This window comes from Euprymna scolopes, chromosome 6 (genome assembly GCF_053919585.1).
Source record: "Euprymna scolopes isolate OS-2025 chromosome 6, ASM5391958v1, whole genome shotgun sequence".
Classification (NCBI taxonomy): domain Eukaryota; kingdom Metazoa; phylum Mollusca; class Cephalopoda; order Sepiida; family Sepiolidae; genus Euprymna; species Euprymna scolopes.
Window position 1 is genome coordinate 22,757,254 of NC_136487.1, and position 16,363 is coordinate 22,773,616.

The following is a 16,363-nucleotide window of genomic DNA, read 5'->3' on the forward strand; positions in this document are numbered from 1 at the left end:
GCTAATTAAAAATTACTTTCTTTGTATATGAGCACGTAAGAATAAACATTTTTCTTTGCTTTTCAGTTTCTAAAGAATACTTTGAATCCAAAATGGCACCCATTTGATGTGAAAGCCCAAATGTTGTGCAAAGGCGACAGAAAAGCAAAAATCAGAGTAAGAACAATAAATCCTTTTTTTTTTTTTTGGTTTTGTTCATTTCTTTTCTTTTTTTTTTGTTCATTTCATAAGTTTATACTTTTGATACAGACTTGGAAATTACATTAAGAAATCTGGTCATTGTCAAATCATTGAGTTTCATTTCTGCTTTTAAATTTATTAAAATTAGCTTTTTGCATTATAAAGAAGAATGTTCAAAGTTCAACTTTTTAGAGATCAACTCAATGCTATTTGGCCATTACAGGGATACAAGAAACAAGAAATGGAGTTAGGATAATGAACTCAATGGTCTAAACAGAACTTGAAATGAAAATAAAACCTTATTTCAATACTAATGTTTTACCTCTTATCAAAGCCAAAAAAAGGCCATGAACAAAACTTCTTTCTTAGAATTGCCTGCCTGTGGAACTTTGTTCTGTTGGCCTGCTTTCCAGCTGACTACACTATGGTCATTTTCAAGTCCAATGTAAACAAGTTATTGTTGAACCCCCTCTTAAATGATCCATTTCTGCACTGTTGTTTCAGTGACTACCATACACTCGTTAACTCTTAGCCTCAAGTGACTTTAAGGCCTTGATAAGTGGTGACTTCTTTTTTAAAAAAAAAATATTCAAGATTAACAAGATTGATAGTTAAATGATGACAAATACTATGAGAGGATTATAGATTTCTACATACTGACTCAAAGCAAGAATCAACCCAAAAATTATTCCCCCTCTGTTAGGAACATCGCTCATCATATGTGAGAACAGAATGGGGGGAGGTAGAAGGTGAAACTTACAAGGATGCCAAATATAAACTCAAATTCTTCATATTGATGATGATGATCATTTGTAGATGCTTGTGGTTGATCTTTATTGACTATTGAAGTTAAATCAATAAATTAAACAGGGATTTAAAAACAAACATACACTACTCAAAGTCTTCGGTTTAATCAATTAAACAAAATCTTTTAGGCAAAATTTGATTTTATTCATCACCTAGAAGATGTACTCAGAGTTGCTTAGTATTAAATGTAACGTTTAATTCCTTTTAAACGGAAAGAAACTGAGACATATGCATGCAAGTATTAAGTTATTTTTTAACAGTTCACTTCTTGTGAAAAAAAAGTAATCAAGCTGAAACCAAAACCTGAAAACAGTGAGTCAAGTACAATAACCATTAGACCAGCTTGACATGATATTTAAAGTGTTTACACACCTACTCATTCTTAACAATGTGAACGATTCACACATGCACAGTCGCGAAACAGTTGACAAACAGTTGACAAACAAATAAAAATTTGATGACCCCCCCCCAGTACTAGTTTTGAATTTTGACCTCTTAGCAGTCCTTTTTTCTAAATGAAAACTGATTAAAAAGTTTTCCACATGTCTAAATACCCTATATACCAAATTTCAAGTCTGTAGATCAAAAATTTGTTGAGTATATAGGTTGAGAAGTGTCCTCACACGCACACACACACACACATTCTCACTTTTATAGATATAAAGATATAATGTACCACCTTAAACTTAAAAGAAGATTGGTTTCAACACTTTAACTGTTTGATATCTTTCTTGTAAAATATTTTGTTTTTGGTCTCAAAATATGCCTCAGTTTCAATATTGAAAATGAGAAATTCTAATGAACACAAGCAGGAGTTAATTCTCATGGCTGGAGATTTTGTATACATTTCCTTCTTGGCTTGTCCAATCAGAAGCCAGCTTTCAGTCACATGACCGAGTTTATAAAAGGTTAAACCGGCAACAGACTCTCTCTTTCTTCCTTGATCTGAGACTGACAACAACACATGAAACAAACCTGTCCCCCCAACTTCTCTTTAGAGACTCAACAGAGCTCATCCGGCCTTTGGGCCTGGGGGTTCGACTTAGATGTGAATACAAATAAGCCAACATGGCAACACACAGAATTCAATGCAGCACACACACAAACTTTCTTTCTTATGCTACAGGATGGTCTCTAATCATTTGTTGACGGACGTTTACACTACTACTATAGACACAAACATATATGAACCCTGTCTCTTTCAAAAAACCTGTATAATCATCGTCTCAACACAGAAACTCTATGTTAACCCGTTTTCGTATTCTTACTAACAAAAATAACCGATAAAATTGTTTTTAAATGTTAGAACGGGATTTCTTGTTTTGCGTTACTATATTTTGGCGATTCCTGACATGATGGCAAACATGCAGCATTCGTCAACATCTTATTCCACAATATCACTTCTTCATTTGAGCTAAATCTCTTTCTCTAGAGGATTCTTTTGAGGTTTGTAAACAACTAGTAGTTACTGGAGATATATTTGGAGAATAGAGTGGGTGTGGAAGCAATTTAAAGTGTAATTCATTTAGTTTTGCCATTATTGCCATCAATTTGTGATGGTACATTGTCTTGATGAAAGAGCACTTTTTTCTTCATCTGTGGCCGATGTTTGCAATTTCATTTTTCAAACACACAAATGCTACATAAATTTCTGAACAAAATACCTTGCACATCCCAGAACCTTGCTTGCTTATATTTGCATCTTTGGCCGCTTTGGATAACGTTCCCTACTACTGTTCATTCTGCTTACTCAAGTGAAGTGATGGGTCCATGTTTCATCCATTTGAATTGCTGTTGTTTTTGATCGACTGTGAGCAAATATGGTGTCCACTTTAAACATATCTTTTTTCATTGACAAATATTCATACAAAATGCTGAATACACTGCCTTTTAAAAGCAAAATTCCTTCCCTAGAACTACCTGCCTGTGGAACGCAATATCACAGAGCTGCCAGCCAACTATGACATGGTCATTTTCAGGACTAATGTAAACAAATTATTGCTGACCTCTCATCTTAAATAAACAAATTCGGATCAGTTGTAACCATTATTATCAGTCCTTTAGGCCTTGATAAGCAATAACTTGTTTGGTAAAAAGCATACATAATTCAAATTAGGATTCAATGTTTTTCAAAAGTTTATATCTTGCAAGATTGTAATTCTGAAAACATGTAAGTTACACTTGAATACGATCAATATTTTTTGTTTAATTTTCAGATTGACTGTTATGACTGGGACAGTGATGGATCCCATGATTTTATTGGATCTTGTTCAACTACCCTTGGAGAAATGGAAAAGGCTACTGACCAACCAGTAAGTTGTTATTAAGTATTTGCTTTTCATCATGAACTTGAAATATAATTTACTTTTTCTAAAGATCTTCTAACACATAAAATTATATTGTTGAATTTTCAAAGTCAGACCCAAATAGCAGTTCAGCTAATAAATCAAACTTTGATTCTGACTAGCCAATTTTCATTTGTTATTGTTGTAATGTGCTATTAGGAATATGATAATGTACTTAACTCCAGTTTATTTTTTAGTCCAACCCAGATGTAAACTACTAATACAAAACTTTTTTGAATAATCACCTAAGAATAAAAATCGGCAACTAATCATAACTTGAAGAATATGGCAGAAGTTGTCTGCCTTAAATTTAAGATTGTGCAATCAAATAAAAATTAAAAACTAAATGATTTCACTGCATCCTGGGCGATTGAATTGAAAATATTATTTTTATATTTAACTTTTTTATACTTTAATTATCACTATTTCAACTTAAAAAAATGTTTTATATAATTTTTAAACATTTTTTGGAACCTTGTAAATGCAACTACATTTTTAAAAGTTACCCAGCAAATTCAAACAAAGTTTCAATTTTTATGAGTAAAAAAAAAATTTATATTATGTTTTGACGTTATAATAACGGTGCATAATCAAAATTTACATCATATTTTGAGACTATAATAATGATAAAAATGGTACAGGTATAAATGACACTGGTAAAATAGCATAGGTTCAAATAGCACAAGTTAATAAAAGGAAAAATGTTCTATACAAAGATTACTGAGTTCAACAAGACGCACATGGGGTTACATAGGCTGAAATGTAAGAATAACATCCAAAATGAAAATAATAGACCAAATAATCCAAGCATTTAGTCTTGTTCTCAAGCAAACAAAATTGATTTCTATGAGGAGTTAATCTCACTTTCTTGTAGTTTTGAATAGGACTAAGCCCCCACTTTCACCCTAATGATTTAAAATAAATATTTTGAAATTTATTGTTTTCAAACAAGTAAAATCGATTTTTCTCATATTTTTTCTGAGAGCAGCCTTGGTTACCTTTCTTTTAGTCATGAAAAGGGGCTAAGCATCTCCAGATATTTTATAAAAAATATTTTAACATGAGTATCTACTCTGCTGTTTTAAAACAAATAACATTGATTAGTCTAAGTTATATAGAAGTTAGGTCCTCTGCCACATAGTTTTAAATCGGAGATAATCTCCTTACTATCAGTAACGATATTAAAGTTTTGTTTTTGTAAACCTTAGCTGTGACCATGTCTTTTCTTCTTTTACTTTTGATTTTTTCTGTTGCCACCTGGAATTAAGGTTAGTGATAGGGTTAAGGGAAGCATTTGGGAGAAAAAGGAGTTGTTGCCATCTGGACTTATTGGTAGATATGAGAGGATTTTTAGAGGGGCACCAAACTTAGGGCTAGCGGTAGGATTAAGAGAAGGTTGGTTGTTTTTTTGTTTTTGTTTTGTTGAGAGTATGGTTGTCAACAAGATTTGGGAGTAGTAATAGAGTTGTTTCTTTTTATCCATTTTTTTATCCTCCTCCATCAATATAACATTTGGTGTTGATCTCTTGAAACTAAAAAAATAAAATAAATTTTGTTTATATGCTCTTAAAGTGTGATTTGGCCAGACATTGGTCTGGAGATGGGTGATTATGTTTTCTGTTATTGCCTGAGATATATGTATATTTGTTTTTCCCTCATGTCTGTTATAGAGTATTGTGTTTAAACGATTTAAAGGTATATATTTTTTTAATTTGACAAACTTCTTAATATGTCTTTCTTTATATATTGTATATAAATTTTAATTTAGCAAACTTAATATTTCTTCCTTTATATAAGACTTGGGGGGGGGGCTTTGCCTGGGTGTAAAATATGCTTAAATATGATATTCTAATTTGTCCAAATTTTGTATATATTATTATAGTCGTGATTTCCAAAGTAAAAAAAAAAGTGTTTGGGTGCTATCAGCTAGAATTGAAACCGAAATTATAGCATTCAAAGCTGGTGACGTTACCATTGTATCAACACGGATATGAACTGAGTAAAAATTAAAAGTAAAAATAAACTAAGTTGAATGTACAAAATGTATAACGATTTTTTCAGTTTTGACCTCTTAAAAACTATTTTAACCGGCTAAAGACCCATAAAAAGACAGTCCATAAAAAATCCAATCATTTGAGACCCCTAGTGCCACTCTGCGACTTTTAGTTTCGGGGGAGAGATAGTTTGAAAATATGGAGAGAGACAGATAGACAAACGGACAGACATATGGCCTTTTTTTATATATTAGATCTTGATAAACTAGTAAGATTTTCATGTATATTTTTCACTTGTGGCATTATTATCTAAATTCGTTATGATTAATAAATTTTAGTTTTACTAGTTTAAAATCAATAAATATTTATCATTTTTTCATTATTACCAGCAACAAAAACTTACGTTTTTTTTGTTTTTTTTTTTTATTACATTTCCACCCCAAACAAGGCAAATTGCCACTTTGGTGTAGGGGGCTACTATCAGGGGCAACACTACTGGGGTACTATGTAGGGATTTGGGCAGCAAGGTGTCGGTTCACGTTACACTTGAACTTCTGCACGTCAGTACTGTTGGGGAAGCAGGGATCTGGAATGGAATTCCAGAGTCTAGCGGTTCTGGGGAAGAAACTATTGGAGTAAAAAGATCTTTTGCATCTAGGGATCTCTACAGTGTGGGGGTGGGATTTAGCAGCCTGTCGGGTTTGTCGAGGGTGCTCACGTCGTGGGGGCACAAGTGATTGCAGTTCGTCAGAGCATTCACCACTAAAATACTTGTAGAAAAGGCAGAGGGATGCAACATTTCGTCGATGGGACAGAGGCTGAAGCTTAGATGCCAGTTCAGGGCCTATCAGGTTTGCGACTCTCTTTTGAACCTTGTCAAGGAGCGAGAGACTAGTAGCAGATGCACCAGCCCAGATGTGGCAGCAATACTCCATACATGGGTAAATGGTGGCCTTATAGAGGTACAGGATACTTTCGGGTGTTAGTAGTTTTCTAGCACGGTAGAGAGAGCCCACCTTTCTTGCAGCGGCCCTGGCAATGCCTTCAATGTAATTGTTCCAACTCATGTTTCCTGTGAACGTTAGGCCAAGGAGTTTGAAAGATGGACTCTCAGATAAAGAGTCGTTGGCCATTGCTATGGGTGGTAGAGAGGGTTTCTTGTAATTATTGCCTTAAGGAGAATGAAACTAGTTTAGTCTTGGCAGCATTGAACGCGACCAACCACTTTTGTCCCCATTCCACTACAGATTGGAGGTCTTCCTCTAGTGTTTCTGCCATTTCTTTAGAAATGTGTTCATTCGTCTTTTTTTTTTTTTTTTTTTTTTTTTTTTACACAGTGATCACCACTTATCAAGGCCCGGAAGCCACTCAGGGATAAGGGTTATTGCAAGTACATTAAGTTAGTGAGGAGATTTGCTGATGTGTTTACTTAAGGGGGCGGTTCATTAGGAATTTGTTAACATTGGACTTGAAGACATCCAAGTTGTAGTCCGGAGGGAAGCAGGCAGACGGAACAGAGTTCCACAGGCATGCAGTTCTAAGAAAGAAGCTTTGTTCATGGAATCCGCGTTTTGATTTAGGCACAGATATAGAGTGGGGGAAATTTTTCACAGTGGATTCAGCTAGACGGGTGTTTCTCGTGAAAGATTGGCGAGGGGGGACCAGAGATTGGAGTTCAGACGAGCATCTGCCATGGAAATAACGATAAAACAAGGACAGGCTCGCAACGTCTCGCCTGTCGTGCCTGCCATAGAGTGTAGTGTCATCAGCATATATACCCATCTCAGAGGCAATGTTGTCGGGGAGGTCATTTATGAATATCAGGAACAGTAGAGGTCCAAGGATAGAACCCTGGGGCACCCCCGCATTTATATCATATTATTTAGATGTACGACCGTCGAGGACAACCTGGATTTTTCTCTTATCTAAGAAGGATTTAATTATGTTAAGTATTCTACCAGTGATACCGTATGATCTGATTTTACTGAGGAGACCCTCATGCCATACCCTGTCAAAAGCCTTAGATATATCTAGAGCTACCGCTCTGCCCTCCCCCGCTTTGTCCAGTGTATGGTATATACGTTCAGAGATCACAGTTAGGATGTCTGCTGTGGAACGGGCTTGTCTAAATCCATATTGTTTGTCAGTCAGTAGTTTAGCATCTGTAAGATGATGGACTAGAGCATGGTTAATTATGGTCTCAAATATTTTGGCAAAAAGTGGGAGGAGGGTAATGGGGCGATAATTTGATCGGTCAGTCCTTTCGCCAGAATTCTTGAATATTGGTACAACAGAAGCAGTTTTCCAACAGCCCGGAAAGCAAGCTTCATTAAGGCATTTGTTGTAGAGTTTTGAGAGAACTGGAGCTACTTCGGCTGAGCACTTTTTTAATAGCACAGCTGGGATAAGATCGGGTCCACATGCTTTTGAGGTATCAAGGTTTTTTATGATAGCATGCACCTGAGCAGGGGTGGTTTTCAGATCGTCTAGTGTGGCGTCTGTCCGCATAGGAAAGTCAGGTAGGGGGTGGTTGGAAGGGTCCAGTGTGGAGTTTGAGGCAAACCGACTGGCAAGCATGTTAGCCTTGTCAGTTGCTGAGGAGACAACCTCGTGATTGTTGGTTAGTGGGGGAATTGTTGATTGCCCATTATTTAAACAATTTTTAAATCGTTTTTGGAATTGGAAATTTGACAAAATCTTTTTCAAATCTTGTACCGGTTCTGATTTTTCTTACTCTGAATAATTGTCGACTTGAGATTTTGGAAATGATTTCTTTTGTGTTTTTCAGATACTTCACATAATTTTAAACATTTAACTTTTTGCAATCTTTTTTGTTTATCAATTTGTTGAAAATTTCAAGTTAAAATTAAGTTTTGCAAATATTTTTTCTATGATTTTTCTTCACTTCATTTTAATATTTTAACTTCAAAAATATTTTATTTAAAAAAAACGAGTCCAGGGTCTCCTCCTATACTCACATTCCCAGCATCCCATAAGACAGTCTCTCAGGCAACTAATGGTTCAATCATTATGATTTAAAATCTTTCCTTGCTCCTTCATTAGACATCATAATGGCAAGTGCTTGACTGAGCTTCAATCTATGGTCCTCCTCCCTTGCAAAACACTCATCTAGCTTCAATCACTGTCACCGATTTTCCTCATTCTCTATCTGTCTGAATCTAAACACAAATTCCATGAACATACTGTCTTTCATAGAACTGCTCGTCTATGGAACTCTGTACTGTGAGCCTGCTAACCAGCTGACTACAATATGGTTGTATTCAAGTGTTTAATGTAAACAAGTTCTTGTTGAGTTGTTTCCTTAGATAACCAAATTCTACCCAATTTTCACCACCATACACTCATTAACCTTTATTCTTGAGTGATCTTCAGGCTTTGATAAGTGGCGACTCTCTTGTAAAAAAAAAAAAATCAATGTTTATGCATCACATAATGATCTTGTTTGATATTGGACAATCTTGATGAGCAATCAAGTTGACACAACAAAATAAGATAATAAGATAATTAATCAATCAACATATTATTAATAGAAAAAAGTTGGTTTTTTTTTAGTTGGGTTTGTATTTGCTGTAACACAACAAAATTAGGGGTGAAGAAAGGACAGGGCAGCAGGATGGGGGGGATCATCGCTTTGTTTAAGCTGATTTCAATACATTTCAGACATGTCTTGTGGCACCTATTCCCTCTCACTTTCTTACATCTGTTTTCTGATGTAACTTCTAAGTTTTTGTTCTCATGCTAGCCAATTGTCACCTGAACCCTGCTGATGATCCCCTTGTCTATGATATATCCTGTTTACATGATAAATATCACTATGATTTTAAGTTAACTTTATTATTAGTTGATGTGTCCATTGGTATTTGACAATACATACAAATGTAATCAACTTTATTAATCGAATATTTATTCTTGTTTTTCTTTCAGATCCAATGGCAACTGATAAACCCCAAAAAAGTAGCAAAAAAGAAGAACTACAAAAATTCAGGGATACTCATTCTCAGATCAATTCGGGTGAGTGTGTTGTCAATGGTTAAAGTTTCAAAGTTACATGGCATTACAGGATTAAAATTTGTTTTATTTTTCTGTCCATTTAACATCACTTTTCCTTTGTCCAGAGGTCAACAATTTTCTAATATTTTTCAAAATCACTATTTTTAATACAAAAATCGTTTTTTAATTCCATTGTTACCCCAAACAAGGTACAGTGCCACTTTGATGTACGGAGCTACTATCGGGGATACTATGTAGGGAGTTGAGCAGCAAAATGTCTGTTCACATTACACTTGAACTCCTGCATGTCAGTACAGTTGGGAAAACAGGAATCCGGAAAGGAGTTCCAGAGTCTAGCAGTTCTGAGGAAGAAACTATTAGAGTAGAAGGCCTTCTTACATCTAGGGATCTCTACTGTGTAGGAGTGGGATTTTGCTGATTGTCTGGTTTGTTGGAGGTCTTTATGTGGAGGGGGTATAAGGGCTTGTAGTTCATCAGAGCATCCACCATTAAAATACTTGTAGAACAGGCAAAGGGATGCAACATTTAGTTGATGTGACAGATGTTGAAGCTTGGATGACAGTTCAGGACCTATCAGGTTGGTGACTTTTGAACCCTATCCAGAAGCGAGAGACTAGTAGCAAGTGAACCAGCCTAAATGGGACAAGAGTACATGGGCAAATGGTGGCTTTGTAGAGGAACAGGATACTTTCAGGCGTAAGTAACTTTCTAGCATGGTAGAGAGAGCCACCTTCCTTACAGCGGCCATGGCAATGCTCTCAATGTATCTGTTCTAACTCATGTTCCCTGTGAATGTTAAGTCGAGGTTTGAAAGAAGTACTTTCAGGTAATGTTTTTGGCCATAGCTATTGGTGGTTAAGAAGGTTTCTAGTAATTATTGAAGGAAACAACCTTAGTCTTGGCAGCATTGAATGTGACCATCTATTTTTGTCCTCATTCCACTACAGATTGGAAGTCTTCATCTAGTGTTTCTGCCATTTCCTTAGATATGTGTTCATTTGTTTTCTCCTCATGCCTGTTATAGAGCAAACATACCCATCACAGAGACAATTTTATCAGGAGGATCATTATATTAGGAATAATAAAAATCCAAGGACTAACCCTTGAGGTACACCCACATTTATATCATATTGTTTAGATCTATGATCATCAAGGACAACCTGAATTCTTCTCTTATCTAAGAAGGATTTAATTATGTTAAGTATTGTTCCAGTGATACCGTGTGATCTTATTTTCCTGAGAAGACGTTCATGCCATGCCATGTCAAAAGCTTTAGATATATCTAGAGCTATCGCTCTATCCTCCTCGTCTTTGTCAAGTGAATGGTATATACGCTCAGAGATTGCAGTTATGATGTCTGTCGTGGAACGGGCTTGCCTAAATCCATATTGTTATTCAGTCAGAAGTTTAGCATCTGTAAGGTGATGGACTAGAGCTTGGTTAATTATGGACTAGAATATTTTGGCGAAAAGTGGGAGGAGGCTAGTGGGGCAATAATTTAATGGGTCTGTTCTTTCGCCAGCATTCTTGTAAGAAGCAGTTTTCTAGCAGTTAAGAAAACAAGATTCATTAAGACATTTGTTGTAAAGTTTTGAGAGGATTGGAGCAACTTTAGTGGAGCATTTTTTAATAGCACAACCGGGATGATATCGGGTCCACATGCTTTTGAGGTGTCTAGGTTTTTTATGATATCATGCACCTGCAAAGGGGTAATTTTCAGATCATCCAGTGTAGCATCAGTCTACAAAGAAAAGTCAGGGAGGGAGTAGTTTGCTGGGTCCAATGTGGAGTTTGAGGCAAACCGACTAGCAAACATGTTAGCCTTCTTGGTTGCATGCAAACAAACTCATGATTGTTGGATAGTAAGGGAATTATTGATTGCCCATTATTAACTACACTGTTGTAGATAGATTTTCCAGAAATCACAGGTTCCTAATTTCTGGTGTTTCGGTATATTCTCTCTTAGCTGTCGCTATTTCTTTCTTACAATTTCTTCTAGCTTCTATATATAACGATGTACGATCCGGCACCATTATAACGTTACCGATGTGGCAGGTGTCCTTCGATCGTACCTTATCTCATTACAAGTTGGCCTGTTGATCATCCTTACCCACTGTGTTTTCATGGAGGGGCGCTTTTCCTCTCGATCGAATCATCTTTCTTCCATATGTAGGGAGTCTCTGGGTACATCAATCACTCCGCTGGTCCTTGCGGCTTGCTGAAAAAATCAAGAGTCCTCACCACAACAAACAGAACTCCGGGTTATAACAGTAACAAACTATTTATTGTTTTCATTACTTCATAACAACTACTGTCTAATTTGAGGCGATTGACTATAGCAGTGAACAATGTAAGACCAGACCAGTAAAGTCACAGAGTTCCCATTAACACAGGCTAGTTCCCATCATAACATCAGGGCTCCCCAAATTGGGAGGGCCTGACAAGCCCAGCCGTTCAGCTTGCTGGCTACGACTCCTCTGCGTTTAGAAATCCTTTTTCTAAATCCAATCCCTTTTCCCCCACCTCTCCTTAAGAGAGTGGTTACAAACACCTTTCTTTCTTTCTCTTAGAGCTTATCTCTACCAAACCTCAACCCCACCTGCACTGAGGTTTTTACTTATTACCAATTAGGCGTGATTAGTCACCTCAGGTCGAACAATGCCTGGCGGTGACCCCTACTCTTGAACCCCATTCTAAGCTGTCAGCCTAGAATCTCTGGATTTCTTCAAACCTATCAACAGGGGTTTTCAAAACAACCCTTCATGTTAACAGATATATAACGACAATGAGATAAAAACAATTAATATTTGCTTTTTCTCTTTCTGACAAAATCCCATAGACATTTCTGTTTAAACAACATTAACACCACCATCATCATCATCATCATTAGAATTCAGCCATGCGAATTCCTCTGAATTTGTGTCGACTAGCGGGGTCACTCGGCATCGCCCGGTTCCCATCGGGTCACATCTCGCCCCCTACCTGTTTTGTCCTTTACTTTGTAAATGACACCCGAGCCCCAACCAGACATCAACCCCTCCCACTCTTCTGCTATCTCTTCCTCTATTTGAAAAACAAGACCATCTCTTTTGACATGTAGATAATTCCAAATCTGTCTCCCTTTTTGAGGCAACACATCTGCTTTATGTCTAACAAGCTTACAATCACATCGGCGGCTGGTCCTATTTTCCTAGCTAAGGTTTTGCATCTCCCTGCACTTCCTCACACCATCCCATCTGGTCAAACATCCCCTCTCACTGCAATATGCACCTCGCTGCATGCATTCATGACACCAATTAGTGTCATATATATACTTTTGTTTGTTTGAACTAAACTTATGTCTGTTAAATCTGTGGTATGCATGCTACTTTTGTGCAATGGCAGCTGCACAATTAGAAGTAAACCATTGGGGACAGTGGGGTTTGCTATAGAATTTCTGCATGAGAACACATGCTTCAATTTCCGTTTTGAACCATTCAGTGGTCTCATTTGCACACTGTTCAGCAGGAAGAGAAAAGATATTTCTCCATTGGGCATCTCTGATGAGATCCCTGATGATTTCCCAGTCAGCTCTCTTAAATACCTTATCATTTTGAGCAATGGCGCTTCAGTTTTGGGTCAAGATTTTAGGGCGATTTCTACCATTATCACAGCGTAATCAGCATTCCTGAGTGGGCTATGGGCATTCATTACACAATCATCGGGAACTGTGGTTAGAAATAGATCTAGAAGTGAGGCATGTTGATCTTGCGGATCTGGGAAACGTGTTGGAAACTTAACCGTCTGTGATGATTGAGTGAGTCAACTGCCTCCAAATTTCACTTTTTACACATTTTTAATCATTGCTTCCAAGATTTTTATTGGTCAGCCAAACTTCCTGTGATTCAAGATATTCATGCTTCTGATCTTACCAGCATAATCAATTCATTCTTAGAATAACCTCTATGGTGGATAAATGAAGTCCTTTTAGCAAATCCTCTATTGCGTGTGATCAGATTTCACATCTAATCATGAATCTGTCATCGTGCAGCAATATATCACAAGACATTTCTGACATTGTTGCTATACAACTTAGTCTGAATAAAGAAAGGAACAGCTCACGATGCTATTGGAAGCAACAGCTCATAAAATTTTGCCTTCACCCTTGTGGCATATTTCTTAGGTAACAGTCATTTTTTTGTTGTTTGAATTCGGAGTCACTGCTTATCAAGGCCCGAAAGCCACTCTAGAATAAGGGTTAATGAATATAAATTGGTAGTGTAGTAATCGTTAATGGTGTAAATTGGGTAGAATTTGATTATTTATGGGGATAGCTCAACAAGAACTTGTTTACTATTTCTAAGATATTGTCATCTAGTACCATTTCTTTTTGGGAATCACTGTCAATAGCGTCTGTCCCATGCATCGCCTACACTTGGGTTTCGAGTTAACTTCGGGTCACTGCACTTGCATTGCATCTAAAATGTTTCTGGAACACAGAACAAGACTACTGATCAGAGTCACTTGGGGATTGTTGATCACACTATCACTTTAATTGTAGGTAAGTCCACTTTCAGATATTTGGCCTCCAGATCGTCTTTCTGTATTTTCAGTTTATCCTTTAAATGTTCCAAGAATTCAGCAATAATAACTATCGTCAATGTAGAGTAACTCTCATGGACAGCCATACCAAAACTCTTTCGACAGTGCTTTCAAGACTATGATGGAAAGTGGATGGCTTGAAGCAATCGCTGTAAGTATCATCCACACCGCACTGGACACACCACTTCTCTGGGTCCACTTTTCACATTGACCACTATAGCACCTCTCTGGGGACTTCGCCAAAGGTTTTATCTTATAAGTATATGCATTTTTGTCTGCACATACATATTTCTCTTGTAGTTGCGAACGGTGAATATTGCCTCCATTGTAGTCCTGCCAGATACAAACTGCATCTGATTTACACTGACCTGCTGTTGAGCATCATTCATTCTTCGTATGAATCAGATGATTATTGTTGACATTTGTTTGTTTTCTTGTATCTTTTTAGTAAGACATCAGGTATTTACGGCAGAAAGAACATGACTATTGCAAACATAACATTCCTAAGTGAATGTATTTCTGTTGAACGAACTGGACTCAGACTTGGCAAACCTAGGTTGCCAATCAGTATTGTTAACCACTTAGCTACCATCATCTACCTGATGTTGTTGTAAAGATAAATATTATAAAATTTAAATATCTACAACCATTTTAATAGAGATTTCTCTCATCTGAACTCTTATATAAAGTAAGTGGGCATGAAAACTATGAAAAATATATGGCTTTATGGAACTCAGAATAAAATATAACAATCTGCTGTATGTTATGGGGGACGGTTCAGGTAAATGTTGGCAATACAGTTAGGCGCATTTCTTTTAAGACTGGGATGAACACTTGAACCTCAAACATTCTCTGATCTACAATGGATTCAGCACAATAATCATGCGATGACATGGTGGATGTAAGGCTTCAAACTGCAAGAAAATATCCTATCAGTTGTATTTCATCAGAGATTATGGGTGCATTATGCACTCTCGGATGCTTCAACCACATATAGCATACCACATCTTACATCAACTCCAAAATACGTTTGGAGATTCTGAGCATGAAAATATGTGGTAGCATGAAGATGTAGTAATGTATTGTGTAAGAAGCAATATAATTGGATGCAAACGTTTGGATTAAACTACATGGATGGCAGGCATGAGACGTTGCTACCTTAGAGTTCGGGGCATTTACTATATTCTAAATACTACAACTGGATGAAAAAATAGGGGAAAACATACTGAAATATGAAAATCAGTAAAAGTCACCATGCGAGTTATTACAGTATATGATATCGTAAAAAAAACTGTAAAAACAGATTTATATATATATATATATATATATATATATATATATATAATACTAACAGAATATAGCTTGAACTTATTTTGTGGTTTGTAAATGGAAGGAGGATGAGGAGGAGGGACATTTCTACCTTTAAAAATATGGCCCTCCTTCTTGCCCTCTTTCTATTTACAAACCATAGAAAAACAATTGGCACTTTCAAACTCACTACTTACAGCAACTGCTAAAGTATGTTTCCAGAAACTATAATTCTCATTTAAAAAAAAAATATTTCATTCTGAGAAAACTGCATCTCTGAAATATGTAGTCCCAAATAGAGGGTAACACACTCTTTATCAATTAAGTCCTCTCACTCAGCTCATGATACCATATTAATTCTTTAAATAGTAAAATTATTTTTACAGCACCGCTTCTTCTTTCATTTCTAGCTTTATACTAATTCATACATACTGAACTAAATTTTGAACTAATTTTCCCCATTCCTTTAATCTAATACAAAACCATTTTACCATATAAAGTTACAAATAAGAAAATGGAATATTAATGCAATTATTGTCATCCATACATTTAGATAGATGACTTTTTACTTTTACTTTTGACTACAGAATGTATTTATTTATTTTTTTTTTTTTTACACGGTGGTCACCACTTATCAAAGCCCAGAAGCCACTCAGGGATAAGGGTTATTGCAAGTACAGTACGTTAGTGTGTTTACTTAAGGGGGCGGTTCATTAGGAATTTGTTTACGTTGGACTTGAAGACATCCAGGTTGTAGTCAGGTGGGAAGCAGGCAGACAGAACAGAGTTCCACAGGTGTGCAGTTCTAAGAAAGAAGCTTTGTTCATGGAATCTACGTTTTGATTTAGGCACAGATAAAGAGCGGGGAAAATTTAAACTAAGCTTTCACTTTGGGGGGGGGGATAATTTATGCAATTTTTACTATGAATTACGTACATTTCTTTTAAATTCAGTAACTTTAAACTTTATTTTACTACTTATCTTTAAAATAATTCCAGACAACTGATGGTTATTTTTTAATGTTTTAAATAGAAATATGGAGAGGGGGGTATACTTTTGTAAAACTTTTTGATTTTTTTTTAAATACAAGATGTTCCAAAAGTCTTGGATAAATTT

At 36.2% G+C, this 16,363-nt stretch overlaps 1 protein-coding gene across 2 annotated transcripts in view; it reads left to right on the top strand.

Moving 5' to 3' along the window:
- LOC145277565 (copine-3-like) overlaps positions 1–16,363 on the top strand; it is a 153,068-nt gene that overhangs the window by 73,641 nt on the left and 63,064 nt on the right. For both annotated transcript variants that reach the window (XM_080129050.1, XM_080129049.1), the window contains exons 7-9: positions 67–156; positions 3,204–3,299; positions 9,272–9,358. In XM_080129050.1, coding sequence (XP_079985176.1) covers positions 67–156; positions 3,204–3,299; positions 9,272–9,358 — 273 coding nt within the window. The remainder of the gene's footprint in view (positions 1–66; positions 157–3,203; positions 3,300–9,271; positions 9,359–16,363) is intronic.